Source organism: Phaethon lepturus, unplaced genomic scaffold (assembly GCF_000687285.1).
Source record: "Phaethon lepturus isolate BGI_N335 unplaced genomic scaffold, ASM68728v1 scaffold11983, whole genome shotgun sequence".
Classification (NCBI taxonomy): Eukaryota; Metazoa; Chordata; class Aves; order Phaethontiformes; family Phaethontidae; genus Phaethon; species Phaethon lepturus.
Window position 1 is genome coordinate 23446 of NW_010527001.1, and position 21838 is coordinate 45283.

Genomic DNA, 21838 nt, shown 5'->3' on the forward strand with positions numbered 1-21838 from the left:
GAAATGTAAGGTGCTGCAGTGAACCTAATTGGAAGACCATTGTACATCAAGGAGGTAGAAATCCACATGACAGTTAACCTAAATGTAGACCTGTGCTGTGCTGCACATATAGTTTGACAGTCAGACCTGTGCTGTGCATATCCCTTTGCTGCAGGATAAACTTTGCCAGCTTATTGTAACAGAGGAGCCTACAGGCAGCTGCTCGTTGGTACGAGTGGTTACACCACCTGCGTGTCCTTGCCTTTATCTAAAACTTCAGCAGCAAGTTTCTGTGTGAATGTCCTTTTTATTTGACAGTATAAATGATGAAAAGGGTTGTTTTGCTTGTAAGAAAATCCTCTAAGAACTCAAATGACCAAAACGGGGTAACCTGTTATGGAGGCCTGTTCAATTCCACACAGCTCAGGATTCCCAGCATCTGAAGGGATGTAAGATTATTGATGCTATCTTCTTCTTCTCTATAGTGTTAGCTCCAATAAACAGCATTTTAAGAGATATTTTACAGAGTTTGAGTATCTTTCTTACTGGGATTATAACAAGCCAGTGCCTCTGAGCGCAACACAGATGATCGAAGTTTATTTCCTCTGAGGAGCTTGAAAGTGGTATTGGTGTGTGTGGGAGGAAATTTTAGAGGAAAGCTTCCATTCTGTAGTAAATTCAAATGACCCTGAATATTTAGGAATTCACTTTTCAGGTAACTGTTGATAGTCATGGAGTTGCACAATCTACTGGCTGCCTAAGTGTATTAAATATCTCTTTTGTGATACAGAAGTTGCCTGTGACTTTAAGCAGAATCTTTAACATATGTATAAAACTAGTACAGATATAGACATTCAACATAGCGTACAAGTTATAAAAGTCAGCAGATACAAACTGTTATATATTAGTTCACAGGGTTGTATGTATAGTACTTAGAAGATGAATTATGGTGTATATTACTGTACTATTAAATAGTTGCGTCCCAATGGTAAATTAGCTTTTCAAAGAGGTATATGCAAAGCATTGCTAGCTATTTATTTCCACAAGTTCTATCCTGAACTATAGTACTGTAGAAGCAGGAAAGGGGAGTTTGACGTTGCCCACAGATGATTTAAAAAATACCATCTTTAGCTTGTAATGAATTCCACAGCTGTATATTATGCCTGTAATTAAACTCCTACCAAAATGCAAAAAAGCTATAAAAAAAATAGGATGTATAGATATCAATCCTTAAATCTGCATTTTGAAAATACTAAAGTCATCTCTTGTCAATGTGGTGGAGTGCCTTCAAGTTTATGTAATCAAAATTTCTAAAATATAAATTGAAAATCTAACTGAAAGTAAGTAATATGATGTGGCATTGTACTGCAAGCCACTGGAGACAGTAAAGATGGAAGTGATGTGCTGGAAAAGGTTATGTGTAATGATGAGTCAAGCTGCAAGATTCTGGGTAGGTTAAAAATCCTTTGGGAAAACTATGAAGAGGAAATAACAGTAACCAATCCAAGAAATAATGCAAACATTTGTCTTTGTGCCTTTGTCTCTCTTCTTCCACCGACATACAGTCTTACCCTGGCAGTATTCTATGTCATAAAATAAATTTCTTTACATGAAATCAGATTATCGTTATTAGGAAAAAAATTACCATAAATTTGGGGCCAGCAAATGTATAAATCGTAGCATTATTTTATGAATTATAAAGTGAAGTTCTGCAGAAAGAATTTGATTATCATTATTGATTACTTTTTTAACCATAAATCTGAAGCCAACCAATAGATATTTTGTTTTAACGGTATTTCATGTGATAAAATTTCATTGTAACAAATGACTGTTACAAAGAGATTTAGTAGTAAGACCTAGCCCTGGATGACATCAGCATTATAGTGACATCTGTACAAGAGTTAGAACAAAAAGGCAACATATAAATGCCAAAAAAACACATACAGTGAAGAAACCACCATAGTAAGTCAGTGTCTTATTAGGTAAGATTTACTTGTCTATACAAATAGATTTTGTAGTTGAAGGCAAATAAGACATTCAGTTCTGGCTTGGGTGGCAGTCCATGATTGACGTGCTGAGTGCCAGAAGATCCAGTTGAGTCAAGAGGAGAGGAAAACAATATCCTCCAACAAAATACGTTTTCCTAAAGAGTAATAGTTGTTGTGATAGTGAAACATCCGATAGATGTTTTTTAATGTAATTCAGCTATTATTAAATAGGCTACAGGTATGAACTTCTGCCTAAGACACTTTGAACAAAAGAGTAGAGTATAATGGAAATACTGCTTCAAGTGAAAGGTACTTAGTCAAGAGTGTTGACATACAGAACTTTTTCCCACTTAAAACAAAATTTGGGAAAAATACTTGGGGAAAAAATTGGGAAACAAGATAGAATTGGGCACTGTAATCATTTAAAAGGTGAATGTAGCATACATGCATTGTAGGCTTTGCACCAGAAACTTAACTTGAAATCAGTACTGAAGTGTGTATTGCATCTTGAGATGAAGTGGTGTGACCACTAATTGAGAATTCTGATGTGAGATACATCTTCAGAGAGGAGCAGAAACACTTATACCTCTTTTCGGCTTATTTTCCTAAATTAAGAATGTAGTACAATTTTGAAGAAATTCTGAATTTCATGTATTATCTTCCAAGCAAATGGGTGCTGTTTGGCTTTAGTAACACAATATATACTGATGCGGTTTTCATCTTTTCAGGGTCTTTCCGGTTTTTCAGGGTGTGTCATTTCAGTCTTAAAAAATAACGAGTGTTTGACTATTGTATATTCCCTGTTTCATCTGTCTTATTTAACATAGGAATAAGATAGGAGAAAATGTCATATGGAGAAGTTCTTGCACATCTTGGCTCATTTCTTGTCATCAGTTCTACTTAGGGTTTATGAAAATAAAAGACAACATAATCCAGTTATCTTAGTATGAGGCAAGTTTCTTCCTGACTGTCATATGTAATTAGTCTATTCCAAAGCACTTCAGTTGATTTCTTTTTTATGACTGTCTTGTCTATTCTATTGGCAATTTTGTATGGTAAGAACCACCGTTATCTGGATTATTAAATCAAACTACTGTTTGGCACCTCTCCAGCAAGTATCAGAGTAAATGGTAGAAAGTGTATATTAAAGTAATTAATTTTTTTTCTCTGAAACTCCAAAATGTGAAAATCTAATTTTCTCCCAGAGAACAAAATATTAAACTGTTGAGAGCAATGATTAGGAAAAAAAACTTTTTTTGGATGATATTAGAAATGATCTTTTTCACAAATCTTATTGTTAGTTCTGCCTTTAGTATCTGCAGTTGTTCTAGGGAATAAACAGAATCTCAGTCAAAAATTCTATCCTACAAAAGCTTTCTCTCACTGTAGCAGCACAAAACTATTCATTTCATGACAGCCTATCAGCCAATTCAAGAAGATCCTATTCTCATCCCAGATGACTTCTCTCAGAGATGAAAAAAATGCATCCACTACCCACAATGCTTGCAAATGCTTCCTACTGAAAATGAAAGCTGTTATCGTCACTTTCAAAAGAAACATGAGAGTGCAGCAATCCCAATTTGTGTACTTTTTCAATAAAACTTTAAAAAAAGTAGAATAACAATAACTTGTGAATCTAGAAGTTGGAGAAGAAACAGATGATTGGGAGTGGCCTTAGTATCTTCCATTTTTTCAGATGATGACAGATCCTCTGCGAATAATCCTCTCTATAAACGGATATATTACCTCCATTTATTCTCTGAAGAGAGGGAAAGCAAAGATATCTCTTCAAAGGAAAAAGTAAAGCAGTCCTTCGAGAATAGATCATCTGACATAAAAATACAGCACATTAGTGTGTTAGTATGTAAAATGTTGGATTTTTCATCTTCTGTCTCAAGGTCTTTTTAAAAGAAAACAAAGTCAAGATACCCTTTTGACAGAGAATGAAATGGATGAAAAAGCTCTACCTTTTCATGACAGAACTGACTATTCAAGCCGTATAGGATTATCTAGATTTTTCAAACCATTCTTAAGTCTGTATACTATTTGTACTGGAATCCTCAAATCCAATTACTAGCTCTGGTAAAAATGAGTATTGTGTCTACAGCTTATTTTTACAGTAACATTTTTCAGCATAAACTGTTTAAAAATAAAGCTATAGTAAGAGTGAATAGCCCATTGACATACTAGCAGTAATAGTAGCAGTAGTAGTAGTAGTAGTAGTAGTGGTAATCATAAATAATAATAATGTTCAAGGGAAATGAATCTCTGTGGAGAGATATAAGCATACCTGTCTGTTTCTGTTTTCCTTCCATGGTTTTTTAACTTTGTCTGTAGCCTTAAATACATAGCAAAGAATGCAGGGATTTTAAAAAAACACTCTTGGAGCTCACTGAGTTCTTTAAGTAAATAGTATGTGTTAAAAACAAATCTGAAAGCTATATAGATTTTTCCCTAATCTATTTTATTTATAGTGACAACAGTCCTGGACATTAAAGAGCTGTTACATATTCCAGAAGATAACTGTAAAGGTGGACAATAGACAGTTACAGGGAAATATGCCTGTTCATCCAAAAAAGAAATGTAAGAACTAGAGAGGAAGCAGTCCCAGCACTCAAATGCTGGAGGTCACTTGGAACAGCGAAGCCATTGGCTTCTGTGCAAGCTCTGAAGCCATTTCTCTTCATCCTTCAAGGACCCTTCTCATGAGCTGCTGCTGTGGAGGCAGCAGTTCCTTCCTCAAAGCCAAGGCAGGACTTTTGTTCAGTTTCCTCTGGGTGCTGTTAGTATGGCTGAGCCTTCCTTGTGATTCACTCACGCACTGGAGGCAGCACTGCTTCCCTCGTGCTGCCATGGCCGTATGTCTGTCCTCTCCCCTTGTACCGCCCTGGTGCTGCCTTGACCATTCCACAGGAAACTGTATCAGCAAAAACCCCCAAAACCGGGCTTACTGAGGTGAGCTGGCTCACCACGTAGCCAGGTGGACAGCAGAGACAGTGCCAGTGGGGACTGAAGAGAGAGAATGGGAGAGCGAGAGCTGCCCTTTTGCTGGCAGAACGTTTCATTTGTTTCATTCAACCATGCCCTTACTGGGACTGAGGACAGTAAGAAGGTGACAGTGGGGCTGTATCCGCTTTTGGATTTGCACTGTCAGCAAATTCATTTGCACATTCAAGCTCAGAATGATGAAATTCACCTCTGTCATTTTCTCACTAAGTCTCTGAAGTTGCTTTGCCAGAGACTTCTCTTTCCATGTATTTATAAAGACGAATTGGAGGAAATGCCTCATTTCTGCTAAATTAGATTCTTGCTGAGGTTTGGCCTCACTTCTGCACCAGAACGATGAATAGTTTAGGGTGCAAGGTTTTTGTCTTCCTATGCCTTGATAATGGGCTAATATGTGAATTTTAGGAGGACCAAAATTTAGGTGGCCTGGTCTGTACAGGCAGTAGAAAAAATCGTTCTTATAAAAAGCACTCTAACTTGGTTTTGGGTTGGCCCATTCTCCTCATTGTCACTAGAAATTGGGAAAAGAAAATAATTTCTTGTATTTTTAAAGTTATCATTTGAGAACATCCCCCTCTAAACACAAATGCCTTTAGAGGTCTAACTTGTTTTATGAAAAAGGTGTTGCATTTTTCAAGCTAGGATTAAAGAGAATAGCTCCAACTTCACTCAAAATAATTATGTTAATCAGATCAAGCCATATAGTTTGAAAATTACAAGATCTGCCAGTTTACAAAGAAATGTTAAGACAAATACAGTACTTTTAAACAATTTATGGAATAGAAACATGGAATCATAAACTAGTTTGGGTTGGAAGGGACCTTTAAAGGCCATGTAGTCCAAACCCCTGCAATGATCAGGGACATCTTCAACCAGATCAGGTTGCTCAGAGCCCCGTCCAACCTGACCCTGAATGTTGCCAGGGATGGGGCATCTACCACCTCTCTGGGCAACCTGTGCCAGTGTTTCACCACCCTCACTGTAAAAAAAAGTCTTCCTTACATCTAGTCTAAATCTCCCCTCTTCTAGTTTAAAACTATTACCCCTTGTCCTATTGCTACAGAACCTTCTAAAAAGTCTGTCCTGATCTTTCTTATAAGCCCCCTTTAAGTATTGGAAGGCTGCAAGAATGTCTCCCCAGAGCCTTCTCTTCTTCAGCCTGAACCACCCCAACTCTGTCAGCCTGTCCTCAGAGGAGAGGTGTTCCAGCCGTCTGAATGAGAAAGCCATTTACTAAAATGAACATGAGACTTTGGTTGCCTTAGAGAAGGCTCCTGTCATTCAGGGATAGTTTCTTGATTCTTCTGCAGAAAGTCTAAATGTTACAGAGAAATTCTTCCTTCTTGTTTTACTTTGTAAAGATCTTGAGAAGGTGTTGCTTTCTTGCACTGAAATTTCCAGCAGAGGGAGCTTTACCATTATATTTAGTAAAAAAAACAGATTTACTGAATGTTTTTCATCTACAATCTGAAAAAATGTGAGACCATTGGGTTTTTTTATGTTGTGAATTCATGACATATTAATATGGAACAATCTAAAAGGATCAGAAAGGGCAAACCCTTTCCTAGGAAGAACATTTCCATATGTAGTGTTACAGTATTTCATCATGGTTCCTTTGAAATCAGAAAGTTCAGTGTAAGTTGTTAAGTCTACTGTGGTAGTAATATGGAATCTGGTCTGTTCTCCGCTTTCTCTCTCTCTGATAGTAGTGAAGGATTAGTTTGGGGGAATGGTAACATAATTTGTTCTTAATATTTCTCCAGTTTGTGGCTGCTCTGAGAACTTAGTTGCACAGTATAAATTAATTTTGTGGCACTGCAACTTACTTTGCTATTCCAGTGATCTTGTTTCCTTTACACAAGGAAGTGCTCAAAAAGCAAAGATTCTCCATCGATTCTGGGTCCACACATTCAGCTGTGGATACCCATTCCTCTCTTGCTTTTGAAGGCGGTGAGATTTTTGACCTGATGTTATCTGTGCAGCAGGAGCAGGCATGCTCTGCACCATGTTCATGACAGTAAATGTAATGATATATTTCTCCCAAGTCTCAGTTCTTTTTGCTTGACGTAGAATATTTTTTGTGCTTCTCAAATCTTTCACAGGTTTTCATAACAATTTTTCAAGTTTTAATTAGTATTTCTCTAGCTTTTCCTTTGTTGCCTAACTGTAGAAGAAAAAGGGGCAGGGAATAAAATTCCAGGAAAACTTCTCCTTTTCCCAAAAAATCTTAATCTCTGAATTTCCTTTTTCAAGCATGATCTCATCAAGATTTCCAAGCTTCACAATCTTCCCCTGTTGTGATGGAGTGCCAGGGATGGACACACCAAGAATCTTTATTGCTTTGGAGAAGCTCTTATTCTTTTTCCTGGCTCAGGCAATCCATTAAATGGACAAAATATAAATGTGGAAAGATGATTATTCTGTCACAAGATGACAAAATTATAGTGTATTTAATGCAAGGCTGATTTGGTAGCTGAACAGAATACTGAAACCTGTTCTATTACTGTTCCAGTCTCTTCTTACACACAAATTAGCATTGGTTTAAAGAGGTCTAGTCTGTTAAATTTAGGATTGTACAATGTACATGCAGGATTATTTTGCAGTTATGTTAGAAAATATATTGCATATTGAACCATTCAAAATTCTTTTCTGTATACATTTTAGTGCTTCATTGCCTGGTTTTTATTTTGTTATATTTTGTTCTTAATTGATAAATCTAATTGATTAGTTGGTACATTTTTTAATTGATAAAACACTGCTTTTTTGATGCTGATGTCATTTGACTTTCACTTGGCTAATAGAAAGCAGGTTATAATGTATATGTCAGTATATTTGTTGTTAACTTTGCCTGTACATTTTCAGAGACAGATGTATATACTTTCGGACTTGGACAATATGGGCAGCTGGGACATGGTACTTTTATTTTTGAAACTTCAGTACCAAAGTCTGTGAAACACTTGAGGAGGCACAAAATAAGTAACATTACATGTGGGGAAAATCATACTGCTGTAATTGCAGGTATGTAAGTGAAAAATTCTGAAACGCACTTCATGTGACTCTCTATTACACTGTAAAAGCTTTCTTTGTAAAATGAGCAGTAGAAGACGACATATGCAGACTTACTAGTTCTAAAGGTTAAGTGAGCTACTGAGAAAGCCAGATTTGATGCTAGAAATTTCTGATTCACAGCCATGCCATGCATAGTTCTGTACATGGTATCTCCTGGGGAATTGAATTGTAACATCATAATCATGCCTTGTAACAAATATTCTTGTTCAGAAGGCTTTATTTTGCTATACAATTTCAATCTTAGTGTTTTGTTGTTGGGTTTTTTCTCCCCAAATTGTCTAGACTAACTCTAATCTCCAAATTTACTTTGTCTGAAAATAAATATATTTTTCGATCTTATTCATCTGTTGAAAATCTGAAAATAATTGTTCAGGTTTTGCTTTTGGAAGAGAAATATTCCACACTTGCATGGCCTGTTACTTTGTTTGTGATGGTTTTGTCCTGGTTTTGTACTGAATCTTTGTTATTAATACATTCTTTTTTTTTCCTATATACAGAGAATGGCCTCATGTTTACTTTTGGAGATGGGCGACACGGCAAGTTAGGACTTGGAGAAGAGAATTTTACAAATCAGTTTGATCCCACTCTATGTTACAATTTCTTGAAGTTCACAGTCCTTTTGGTAAAAATTTTGTTCATGCTTCTCAGACATCAAAATATTCATATTTTTATGAAACGTTATTAATGAGAGTTGAAATCTCATTATAGAATTATTTTTTGCTGCAGCATTTGATTAGTAGACAACGCAAATTGAAAGAAAAAGGAAATTCTATTTCACACTGGTCATTTAATTTGGAATGTACTTGGCTTGGACTACACATACAGACTGTTTTTTAGGGTTTCATTCAGTAGTGTTGCACTATAATGTTTTGGTGTACAGAGTTGGTAGTAGCCTATAAAATTAAATATTTGTTGCTCTTAGACTGTTGGCAGTAGGGAGAAACTAATATCTGTTCTGAAAACACCAGAGGGACATCTTTTTAATTTTAATGATTATTTGTACATCCAAACAGGATGAGAAAGGAGAAAAACTCTTTTCTTTTAAGGACATTGTTTTAATCTGTTTCCTGAGGTGTTTAAGAAATAAGTATCACAGAATTGCCAGCACAAAACATGCAAACATTACTCAGGATTGACCAAAATTTGGGACAAAAGTCTGTGGCTCACTTCTGTTTGTTTACTGGAGCTAAGAGTTTAAAGAAGTTTTATCAGAAGTGGTAAGGGATTGAAACTTTAAATTTAGACAGTCAAAACTCTGATCTTTATGTAATTATATTTTGTCTATTCGAGGGTGTAGGATTTTGCATTACATATTATGGATTTTGTGATAAAATATCTAGGTTTGTATCACTGAAGTTACCAATATTTCCCACATTTGACTTGCATCAAAATAATTAGCTCCAATCCCTTCAAAATCTGTGGAAATATCTTTGCTTTCTTCTGTTTCAATAATTTGATAGACCTATCTTGTGTTCTGTTCGATACAATACATTGAATTTAGGTAAGATGAAATGAACATAGATTACTAGTCATTAATAATTGTAACTATGTACTTTTATCTAGCTAACATCATTAGGAGCTAAATTTAAAGCTAATTAACATCTCTTACTTTTATTATGTTTCTCTTATAATCTGAGTCCCTAGAGATGATTGTAAGAAAATGAGATCCTTGTATTGATACTTGCAAATGAAATAAGCAGACCTTTTTTGGCACTGTAGGTTGCTTGTGGTGGTTGTCACATGCTAGTTTTTGCTGCACCAAGACCTAAAGGATCTGAAGAAATATTCTTAGAAGATTTATATGAGCGCCATTTGACTACTACTATCTCTAAAATAAGTGGAGACTCATTACTAACAAACACCTTACAACTAACATCAGCACGAATGCGACGTCGAGAGAGGGTAAATTGAGAGCTCTTTAGAGTTGCCATACTTGTTTTAGGAAACAAAATAACTTTTTAAACTAAAATCACAGCATATACCCAACAGATAAATATATCTCCTTAAAATACACGTCTAATTTTAAGGAATAAAAAAAAGAATGAGTATCTACCCTGGTCCCAAAATGGATGCAGTAAAAGATAGGTATTGGTCCGATTTTACTTGCTTATTTCTATGAAAAAGACTCAGATTGGTTTTGTATTTTTAATACTCTCAAATGTAGAGCCCGTTCCTTTGCATTTTTAAAAATACCTCATAAATATTAAAAAAAAAATAAGAACCTGACTCTTTTTGGTGTTCCCTCTGAGTCCTTGACTAGATTAAACAAGTTCACAGTTTATAAAATGTGAAAGGAGAAAGTTTCACAATCAGCTTAAAATGATCCTAAGATACTGTAGCTACTTAAAATAGTAGTTTCTTCTCCTTTATCTCCACTACACATTCCATGTGACTTCTTTAGCAGCACTATGAGTTGGATCATTTCACTTAGCTGTCTGAAAACTAACTCTACCACAAAACCGCATTTATTTTGTAAAACTATATTGATGCTGTGCATTAAGTAACTCAGTGTTATTTGAGAAACTATTATTTTCATTTTAAATAAAAATCAAAATTCTTTTCATCCTTTGTCTGTATTTTAAGACTACTTGAGATTATTGTGTAGAAACAACCTAAAATACTCCACTGTGTCTCTCCACCTTTTAGAAATAATTGAAATATTCAAGAGATTTTGTTTATGCTTTGCATACAAAGTTACAACACTGTATCATTAACTAAAGGAAAATACCACTGCTAAGTATGAGGGGTTGCTTACATTTTATTCTTCTACTCTTATTCTCAATAACTTTTTTTTTTACTCTTTTAAAGGAAAAGTCACCGGAACAGTTTATTCGAATGGCACGAACTCTGCCTCCACTGGGAGAAAGCTTCTTAAAATCTTCATTGCCTGTGACTAGCAACACTAGCCCACTCTGTTTTTCTGCAACAAGTCTTCCTAAAGCTGAACCTATGAAGGATAAAGACCATGAGAAAGGTGAAGTGTCCCCACATCTTGTTGCTGTTTTCAGAGAATTATGTAGTTTGGCTCTCATCATTCATAAACGAATGCTGAGTTTGAACATGAAAGAAGGTTTAAGTTCAATCTTACCTCAAGAAGGTCTGGCAGAATACAGACATGAGAGTTGAGAAATGCATACAAGAAATTGCCTCACACTTGGTTCATGTTTGGAAAACATGCTTCAAGATTGAGAGGAGGGTTAAGTGAAAGAAAAACAACTTCTGAATTGTACCTGAGGTTCCTCAAGCCTGTAGAAATATGACTTCACAAAAATACTGTAAGATTAGCAACCACTTTCTCCATTTTCACAAAAAAAAAAAAGAATTACAGAAAAAAACTTATTAGGAACAGTCATAAAGACACAGAAAGGCCTAGAAGAGACCTTGGAAAAAGAAGAGAGGTCTACTAATTCTTACAGGAGCTTTCTTCTTCACTTGGAAATGTGAAAGTACTCTTCAGTCTCTGTTATCTAAGATAATAAGGATTTACAATATTCTAGCTCATGCAAAAGCCTGGATAACAATGATACTGACACAGTGCTGGACTTCTGCACAGATTCTCTAGAGCAGTTCTGGACTTCATCTAGGTTCCTGGGTATGTGTGATTTCTTGGGAAAAGAGGTGCTGAAGAGTGCAGAATGCAGTTCTTTTTTGTAAAAGTTAGCTCAGATTTATCAGACAGTCAAATCCAATTTGAAAGTAATTAATTCAGTTAGAATTAAGGTGACTATTTGTAAAGCTGCCAACATGTCCATTAGCATTTCTGGTTCCAGGAGAGTAATGCAGTGAAATTTGAAATGCCTTTAGAGTCTTCTGAGGCATAAAACCTCAGGTTTTGTGCCCTATGAAATTGGTCATATACCTGATGAACTTGAGGTGAGCTTGAAAAATAATGATGCTGCATTGGAGTTAAACTCACTGTCTCTGTATCCATTACACAGATAATGTGCAATGTAGACAATATGACTGCAGCTAATTTAGTCTAATTGGTAGACTGTTATTAAAGAGATAATCCAAAAGAAGCTTTATCTCCTGTAGTATTTATGCTTTGAAAGCCTGCAAAAATGGTCAGAGATCTACAGTGCACTGAGGCCAGATTGCTGAACTACCTCTAATGTTAATACCGATGGAAAGGAGGTGAAGTGTTTCTGCTGTGTCCGAGGCCGGGGGAATGAGGAATCTCAGGACTTCAGTCTCTATTTTACAAGAGTGGAGTGTTCTGTTTACAATATATTGCTTGTTCCTATGGTATTTGTTTACTTCCCCCTTTTTTACCTTAAAGAAAAGAATCATCAAAAAGATAAATCTGGTGAAGTCTCTGCAGAAGAAGATTCAGATAATGAAAATAATGACAGAAACCTTGGAGATACAACCGACATCCTAAATATGGTAATGTATTGCACTAATGAATCTGTGATTCAGTCGTTTTTATGCAGGGGAAGAACAAAACAGCTAAATAATGTTTCAAGTTCTAGTACAGAATTCCTGGCTAGCCCAGAACGTCATATGTGGCATCAAGAAGTACTGACATACTGTCAAATGAGCATGCATTACGTATCATCATTATCCCATGCTAAAGTTTGCTTTCATTTTCCAAATAACATTGTAAAATGAGATTGAAGCAGTCCAAGTAGTGCAGCTCCTCCCCATGCTTTATCTCTGGATATCAGAAAGAAAAGGAGGACACTGGATACCACATGGTGATCTCTAACCTTCCTCATCTTATGATTTCAAGGGAGAGAACTTCAGGAAATGAAGCAGAGAGCTGTCTTTTCCTGTTCCTAGAAGAGCTTTTTTTAGTACAGGTGGATCATATTAAAGGGAAGACTAAAATGCAGACATTTTGATTATTTGTTGATCCCCAAGCATGTTCCTATGTATTTCTTTTATTTAAAAAATATGTTCACCTTATCACTTGTGCACCTTTCCAAAAAATGTTGTTCTCTCAGCCGATAGGGCATGTCCTGGCCTTAATGCAGTGCACTGGAGTGTTATTTTTTGTCATCTTTTTTTAACTTCAGTGGAATGGGAAAAATGAGAAACTCAGTGTGGACTCAGCTCAGGATATGCTGTCAGTTATGCTGGAGGGATTGCACATTTTGCAGAAATTATTACTTGTTTGTACTTAACAATACTTAGTAATTTAACAATCTTTTTGTGCATACCATTTATTTAGCAGTTATAAAACTTTATTTTCATTTACAAAAAAAAAAATATTTTCAGATATGATGCACAACGTGCCATTAATTTACTGAGGCATTTTTTATAACATATTGCACAATTTTTGTGCTAGACTTCCTTCTCCTTTTTGTTTTTGTACCCATTGTGAATCAATTTTAAAACATTTATCAGAATGAAACAGTAAATTTGAAAAAAGTCTGTCAGGAGAACTTGTCAAAATACAAAGTAAAATTATTGCTCTTCTTGAATCTGAACGAAAATAATCTGTTACAGCATAGTTGTTTCAATTTTTCTAAACTGTGGTAACATACATCTTATTGACAAGTGTGACAAGAGGAGGAAAAGCCTTTAATGTCATGTTGATGATACAAATTCTTGGGAGTCAGAAACCAGAACTGTCCATGCTCACTGTGTTGAAAAAGAATATGGTGGTTAAACCATAAGCAGTTAACAAACAGCAGCAGAGAACATTATCTTGTCATTTAGAGTATATGGGAAGGGATGACTAAAACCTCACTGTACTTGCTCACCTAGTAGTATTCTACATTGCCTTGCCTTTTGGTTTTTTGCTTTTTATGTAGAAGAGTGAAAGGCATTAGATTCCAGTGAAAATTTCTGCTATGTAATGTTTCTTTGAACATGTTCTTTCAAGGCCATGGTATCAAACTGGATTTTAACTTGAAGGTTGTGGTGATAAGGGAGTAAGGTGTTATATTTGTAGCCACAATTTCACGATGAGTGGAAGGTGGATCTAAAATGTGCTTGTGGGCTGTAAGAGAGGTCATGTAGCTTTCAATTTAGACATTGACATCTAAGCTGGTTACCACTCTCACTTTATAAGCAGTAAATGAGGGAGTGGAAGGGAGATAGGTGAGCTGAGTGATCATACAGGTTTGTCTCAACCTGACTGTGCGATAGTATTAACATGATCGTGTAATAGCTCTGTTTAGTAGAATGGGGCTTTGATGATGCTTTCCCTGTTGGTTATATTTTTTTTTAATGGAGATACTATTTTTGCAGACACATGCAATGAAATTGAATCCCAGTGACCAGTCCTTAAAATTATCACCACTCCAAAAACAAAAGGTACTGTAACTAATTATATATGCATGTATATGTATACTTACACTGATGTTTAAAAGATCTGTAATTCTTGTATTATCCTAGTACTTGATTGTTTTGCTTTGAGTTTTAAAAAAGCTGGGCAAGTTTTATAGATCATCTCTTGCTAATTTTCTGAATATCCATGAGGTAAAATTCTAAGAATCTGACTGATGTCAGAGAGAATTTGTTCAGGCACATAGAATCATATCCAGTATCATCCGAGATTAGAGTATGTAATACTTCACCAGTTTAAGGAGCAAGAGACTATCATATATGCTTTGTAACTTAAGCTGATAACATACATTTCTACTGGTGTGTTGATATTTTAATATTTTAATTGACTTTTGGGACACCATGTAAGTAAAGGTTTTATTTACAGGTATTCACCATGGAGTATATTTAAAGGAGCAATAATACTGGTTTTAATTATGAAATTAAAATATTTTTGTATTATCTTTCTATTTTACTCCTAAATTGATCCCAACATTTTAGCATTTTGGTATATTTCCTTATAATTTTATTTTATATTTAAAATATTATTCTGCAGAATTTGTTAAATAAGTGTAAAATTTAAAGCAGAAAGACAATAGATTTTCAAACTTATTAGAAAGAGCATAACAGTGAGTGCATCAGATTTCCCAAGGGGAACGGTGGAGGTGTAAGAGAACTGTAGTTCTTTCCTTCTGTTTACACAGCCTCGGGCATTGCATGTGCTCTAGCTTATGGGACGTGGTACTGGCTGCACGTTCTTATTGCATTCACTTTGAGTGCTTGGGTAGTGAAAAGGGCATAGTAGTACATTTACCATCAACAGAATACTACATTCTTCTAATATGTACACTTGTAAATTCATTTCATGTGAAATACTCTACCTTTTATGCCATCTTTTAGTCCCCTCACACAAATTGTTTCTTTTCTTGTTCAGATGTTTTTGTAACCTTTTTCTTTTGCTGTCATTTGTCCTTAATGCTTTCCTTCTTTCTTTTTAATTTTCTGCTTCTCATGTGGAATAGAAGAACAATAAAAATGTGAAACTGAAAAGAGATGGTAAGGGTGGGCTGAAGAACAAGGATTCTGATTTCATAAAAGAGGGCTCAGAATTAGACTCTGGCTCTTTACAAAAGCAGTCTTCACTTTCAGAGTTGCCAGGACCAGATTTAGAAAAAAGTAGTGCCTTTGTAGGAAAGCCTGTGGCCAAAAAAAATACAATGAAAGGTAAATCTGAGCAGGCACAAAGTGTTAGTGCTTTGAAAAGTGGTGTTCAACAAATTACTAGCGACAAATGCAGACTAGTGAAAAGGGAAGAAGGATATGTGGAAAATCCTGAATTTGTCAGAGAGGATGTAACTTATAATCTTCCAAGTGAAAAACAAAATCTGACTGAAAAAGCAAATTCTTCCAATAAAAATCCAAAAGCTGTTAAATCTAAGCAATCCATTAAAATAGATGTACTTCCTTCTGCATCCAGGGATCAGCCTCAGACCGATTCATTAATTGTACAAAAATACAATCCTGCTAAAAAGCAGGGAAGTCAAGAAGCAATAGAAAGTCAAAACAAAATAAAGGATGTTGTTGGAAAGTCTGATAAATGTGAAAGAATATGTGTCTCAAGAGAAGAAATTAGTGAAGAGCAGAGAGGATTTAAAAAAAAGGATCGATTTTTGAAACAAATACCTGTAACTGTGTCATCATTTTCAACTGAGGAAAATAGTAATGATCTTGCAAAATATGTACTTAAGAGTAGGAAAAAAGGAGAGGACTACTATGAAGGCAGACAGGTCCAGAAGGCAATGAAAACAGTAGACAAAGTGAAAGATTTGGACTTAGAAAAAGATGACAGGGAGATTGAGGAGATGCAAGCTACAAACAGTGAGAAAGAATATGTAGCAGAGACTGCTATGAAAAGCCTGAATGAGGAAGAAACAAACTCTGAAGCCGAGTCTCATGAAGACAGGCGGTTAGAAATGAAGAATGAGGAGGAATCTAATCAAGAGCAGGAGAGTGAAGGCAGTGAAAAGGGTGAAAGTGAAAAAGAAAAACTAGATGAAACAGTTGACAGTGAAGGTGAACTAGGGGAGGAAGAAGAAGAGAGTGCAGTTAAAAAAGATAGACATGAAGTTTCAGTAGAAAGAGATGAAGAGGAGAAAGATAATGATGAAGAAAATGAAAGAGAGGAATCACAGGCTGAAAGAGACAGTGAGAATGAGGGTGCAGAGGAGGTTGCAGAGATTGATCAGGAAGATGGCAAAGAGCAAGGAGATGAGGAAGGCAGGTTGATGGAGGAAGAAGAAATGCTGAGTGAGGGAGAAAAGGAGGATGTGGAGGAGGAGGAGTATGCAAAAGAGGAAAACACTGAAAAAGAAAAGGAGGAACAGGTTAAAAGCGAGGAAAGAGATGAGACTGAGGAAGGAGGTGAAGATAGAGAGGGAGAGGAAGAAAAAGAGGTAGAGGCAGAAGAGGAAGGAGAAGATGACAAGGAAAATGAAGAAAACAAAGAAAGGGTGAATGAAAAAGACAAAGAGGGTGAAGAGGAGGGGTTGGAAGAATCGTTGGGAGGGAGGCAAGAAGAAGAGGTATCTGAAGAACAGGAAGAGGAAGATGCAAATAGGAGGACTAAGGAGGTGGGGGAGGATGGAGTGGAAGAGGAAGGAGAAGAAGGGGAGGATGAAGAGGAAGAGGTTGCAAATAGGAGGACTAAGGAGGTGGGGGAGGATGGAGTAGAAGAAGAAGGAGAAGAAGGGGAGGACGAAGAGGAAGAGGAAGATGCAAATAGGACTAAGGAGATGGAGGAGGATGGAGTGGAAGAAGGAGAAGAGGGGGAGGATGAAGTGGAAGAGGAAGGAGAAAATGAGGATGAAGAGGAAGGAGCAGAGACAGAAGCAGAAAGGGAAGAGGGGGAAGAAGATGAAAACAAGGAAGAGGAGGAGTGGGAAAATGAAGAAGAGGAAGGGGAAGAAGATGAAGACGAGGGAGAAGGGGTGGAAGAAGATGAGGGAGTAGGGGAAGAAGAAGAAGAGGGAGAAGAGGGAGTTGAAGATGAGGGAGAAGAGGATGTGGAAGAAGAAGAGGGAGTGGAAGAAGAAGAGAGAGAGGAAGAAGAAGAGAGAGAGGAGGAAAAAGAGGAAGAGGGAGGGGAGGAAGAAGAAGGGGAAGAAGGAGAAGAGAAAGAAAGGGATGTGGGAGAGGAGGAAGAAGAGGATGAGGGGGAGGAAAAAGGAGAGGAAGAGGAAAAAGCAAAAGTTAAAAGAAGAAATTGTAGTAATAAGCTTCCACAAAATAAAAGCAAAACCAGGAAGCCAGAGAAGACACAAGGTACTGCTTTACCAAACAGCTCTAAACAAAAAATGAAGTCCAAACAGCATGTAGCAAATGGTTTACATAATTCAGAACAGTTTTGGAACAATGTGCTACCTCATTATTTAACACTAAAGTAGCATAGACTACTGGAGATGCATTTTAAGCCTATTCAGGAAACTTTGGAACTATGGCAGATTGATTTTTATTACTTAAAATTTTTTTCTACGTAGTCAAAATGTATTATTATGCATATACTTTAAGTGCCAATTTCTTGAAAAAGACTGAAGAAAATGTTTAGATTTGGGAAGCTTTTATGAGAGAAATCTTATAAATTGTTGATACAGTCATTTACACAATCATCTTTATCACGTATGGCACAGGTTTAAAAAAATAATTGCTGAGGAGGCAAAATATGTTTGCCTCAAATTATAATGTCATGCTGACATCATGAATTACACATTGTAACAGTGTAATCTTCTTTGCCTTTGAATCAGATTTCTTAAGTTAATACATCAATTTTAGTTGCAAGATAGCTTGCTTACTAATGTGCCTTATATGAAAGGAGTGTCAGTAAATTATGAAAGATAGGTATTTTTAAATCTTGGTATCACTCCATATTAATTCCCCTACTTCTATTCCATACATATATTGGTAAAATGTTTGAGTACTCAGCGTAAATTAAAGAAAGGATAAGTTGCCAAATTTACATGGGTTAGTAGATGGGAGCTAAATGGAAATGCAGGCCTGGGTAAATGGTGGCCTGGGCTTTTCCAAAGGCCTTAAGGTTGACTTCTTATTTTGGTGTCAGCACACAATTATGTACAAAAAGACAAACACAAGTCTCAGAATCTGGCCTAGGTTACATTAGAGTAAGAATGCATCTATTTAGGGATAATTTCTGACTACCACATTCGGTGATTAGATATAATAAAAATTTGAAAATATACACCTGTTAAACTGCTTGTTAATACTGTGCAATACACAAAAGATTCTATATCTGCCTACAAAAGACTACATTACATTAGTCACTTAACTCTAAGGCTCTTGAGGACGGGAATGTATTTTGTTGCAGCTTGAAATGTATGTATATTTTCGGTATCAGAGCCTAAGCTTCTCATTGGAGGAGATTTGTGTTTTTCCCTCCTAAAAATCACATCTGTGATCTACAAAAAGAGGGCAATGTAATAAACCAAAGAAGCCAGATGGAATAGTAGAGAAGGTGGCATGAAAGTCTGAATTCTTTTTGGAAAATACAAAGTACGTTAATACTTCTGGAATTTCCTTAAAATACACAAACAAATCTTGCAAATTATTTTTGTAAGATATTGCACTACTGTTTCAACTGTTAGTGGTCGAACTGGCGAAAGAAGGGATAGGGACTTGTCATACGGCATTATTTCTTAAATACTACACTAGTGGGTGGTTTGAGAAATCTTTGTAAACAGATCTCAGTATTGACATTCTCTAGAAAAATAGTTCTTTAAATCCTGTTTGAAAATGAGGACAGGAGAAGAAAGGAATCAAAATGTGTGTAAATGTCATTCAATAAAAATGTTAATGGAATCAATACTTATGTTGACATTATGAAACATTTTTAATGTTGTTTTATAAGATAACTGGCATTAAACTATCTTTGACACAATGTCTCCAGAATTTATTTTCTAAAAAGGCTGTAGTAGATGAATAGTTTGCCAGTAGATTCTAGTCCAGTTTGATCCTTCCTACCTCAGTCACCCCTTCCATATATTGCATTTGAAGGTAAGATTGAAAGTTAGTCTAGTGACTGTATTTTGTCCCTGTGAAATTTGTTTCAAGCTTTGGGATTTTCTGGAATACATTGTCTTGACATCGGCATGTGTAAGTCTCTGGAAAAGGGTGAGTATCCTCACATTCTGATAGAGTGGAATAGTTTAACAGTTAAATGCACTTCCCAAGAAAAACAGCTCACACTAATAATGGAGTCCTTGGTTATTTCACAGAAGTGCTGCCTTATCACTGAACTGCTGTGAAAAAATTTACTTTTGAAACTAAGTGGAGCTAAGCTGTGTTATTTTATCTTCCTTAGGATAGATTAGGATGTTACTGTGATTAAACTTAGAGTAATATTGAAAAGTATTTTTACAGGCCTAAAACTGTGTTTCTTGGATATGACATCTACTTATTTGCAATTCTAAAATTCAGCTTTGGAAGAAAACTTTGCTGTGAAAAATATTTGTTATTTCTTGTGAAAAATACTTTCTAGAGAGACAGGGAAAAAAGTGACAGCACTTTGAAGCAAATGATTTCCAATGGCTCTTCATTTACTGTTTGGCTGTAGCTTTTAGTCTAAATCCTGAGGCAAGTAGGGACCATTTGTTGTTCCTGTCTCAACATATGCTGATGGCATAAAACTTCCTAGGAGAGTCAAGGAAGCCGAGTTACGGGCATCTCCTCTTCTTTATTTTGTCTGGATGAAAATTCTTTGAATTGAGAACTGATTTTATATTGTTTTGTGGATCATTCCTGTGGTAGGGGAAAAGCAGAGCATTACTTCAGCACTTCTAAGGGTTTTCCACAGAATCGTTATATAAATTTTACACTGTGCCAATGTTTCTGGGCTTTGGGGGGACTTTGGAACTCCATTAGCGTAACGAGTGGAATTTTATTTAGTTTGAGTCACACTGGTTTATAAAGTTTGGTACTTGTGGTTTTGTGGAAATTCAGTATGTCCTTGGTATTTATTGTGGGATACAAAAAGATTTATGTGTAGTACTTAAGCAACATGGCAGAAGTACTCCTGAACTAGCTTTTAGTAGAGAAAAAAAAAGTCCTGCAATAGAGAGAGAAAACAACAGACAACTGCTCAAACCAAAGGTCTGTCTAGTCCAATACCTTTTTTCTACCAGTGGCTACTGGTGAATGCCTGGCAAAGAATACAAGAATACAGCAAACATGTAGTGTTACTTCTCCTGTGTAATCATTCAGTATACCGAATATATTCAGTATATTCAATAACTTGTGGTTCAGCAGATGTATCTATTATATTAAATTGCCATTCTTCTTCCATGAATTTCTTTCAATCAGTTTTTAACCCATTTAGCATCCAGTACATGTTTTGGCAAACAATTCTTAGATTACTTTACATGTTGTTTGAAGAAGTAATTCCTTTTTCTTGCCTTGAATCAGTGTTTTGGTACCTTCATTTGATGTCTCTCTGTTCTTGTATTAGAAAATATAGCATTTATTCCGTCTTCATGGTTTATTCCCTCATGATTATCACATGGAAAAACTGTTCAGCTATGTGGTTTAAATCAAATCAAGATCAAAGTGATGTATTGATTTATTAGTAACAGTTAACCAGCAATCAGCCAACTACACGTTCAAGATCAAGGGCAGCAATACAGCAGGTAACAACAACACTAGACATCCATAAAATATTAACAAACACCTGCAAATTCCTAAGCACCTGCAAATTTCTAAAGGCCTTTCTGCAGCTAATGTCAGAAGTTTTAATCCCCCTGCACACTCTTACATATATGCTCACAGATTTACATATGCACATACTGCCTTTCATAGCAGGCATGAATTACAAGCACATATCCCATTTTCGGGGGGCGGGGTGCAGGTCTGCTCTTGCCACACAGCTCCTGTTAGAGATGAAGGTGCTCTAGATTACTTTTGAATATGCTGTAGCACAGCCCTTACCTGCAAAATTTCAGCAGGTAAATTTTTTCATTATATCTGAAAATATCAAACTATTTATTCAGATAATAGTTCTTTTCGCATAACTGATGCTGAATGACAAAAACGTCTTTCTCCAAACTACAGAAAATGTCTGGTTTTCACTCACTGTTTTTTGTCTGCATAGGTAGATGGTAGATTCTTTAGAATGGGCCCTTTAGGAATTGCACAGAAAAGGACATTTAATTTTTGTTTCCATTGCTTTTAGTTTTTTTCCCTGGCTTTTCTTAGCTTTATCCATCTTTTAAGATAAATTTTAGCTTACTTTCTCCAAAGATGATGCTACCTTCTAGATTTTACCTCTCAGAATAGCAAACAGTCTTTAATTTTTACTAATTGAATTTGTGTGTGAATCTAGTAATTTAACAAAAGCATTGTTAAATACTCTAAAACAAATGAGAGTGATTAATCTTTTTTAATGCAGTCTTTTTTCTTAGTGCATATAGGCTGGATTTATGAACTGTGAACTCACCTGAACTTCTGTGCATTGTCTTTAA

The 21838-nt window shown here is 35.9% G+C and overlaps 1 protein-coding gene across 1 annotated transcript in view; it reads left to right on the plus strand.

The window, feature by feature from the left end:
- The window catches only part of RPGR (retinitis pigmentosa GTPase regulator), a gene marked incomplete at its 5' end in the record, with an annotated part of 39257 nt that extends 21499 nt beyond the window's left edge, over positions 1-17758 (plus strand). The window contains 10 exons of the mRNA XM_010283252.1: positions 7836-7991; positions 8540-8664; positions 9762-9944; positions 10851-11016; positions 12322-12428; positions 14241-14306; positions 15338-16622; positions 16686-17002; positions 17036-17527; positions 17675-17758. Coding sequence (XP_010281554.1) covers positions 7836-7991; positions 8540-8664; positions 9762-9944; positions 10851-11016; positions 12322-12428; positions 14241-14306; positions 15338-16622; positions 16686-17002; positions 17036-17527; positions 17675-17758 — 2981 coding nt within the window. The remainder of the gene's footprint in view (positions 1-7835; positions 7992-8539; positions 8665-9761; positions 9945-10850; positions 11017-12321; positions 12429-14240; positions 14307-15337; positions 16623-16685; positions 17003-17035; positions 17528-17674) is intronic.
- Positions 17759-21838: the final 4080 nt, after the last annotated feature.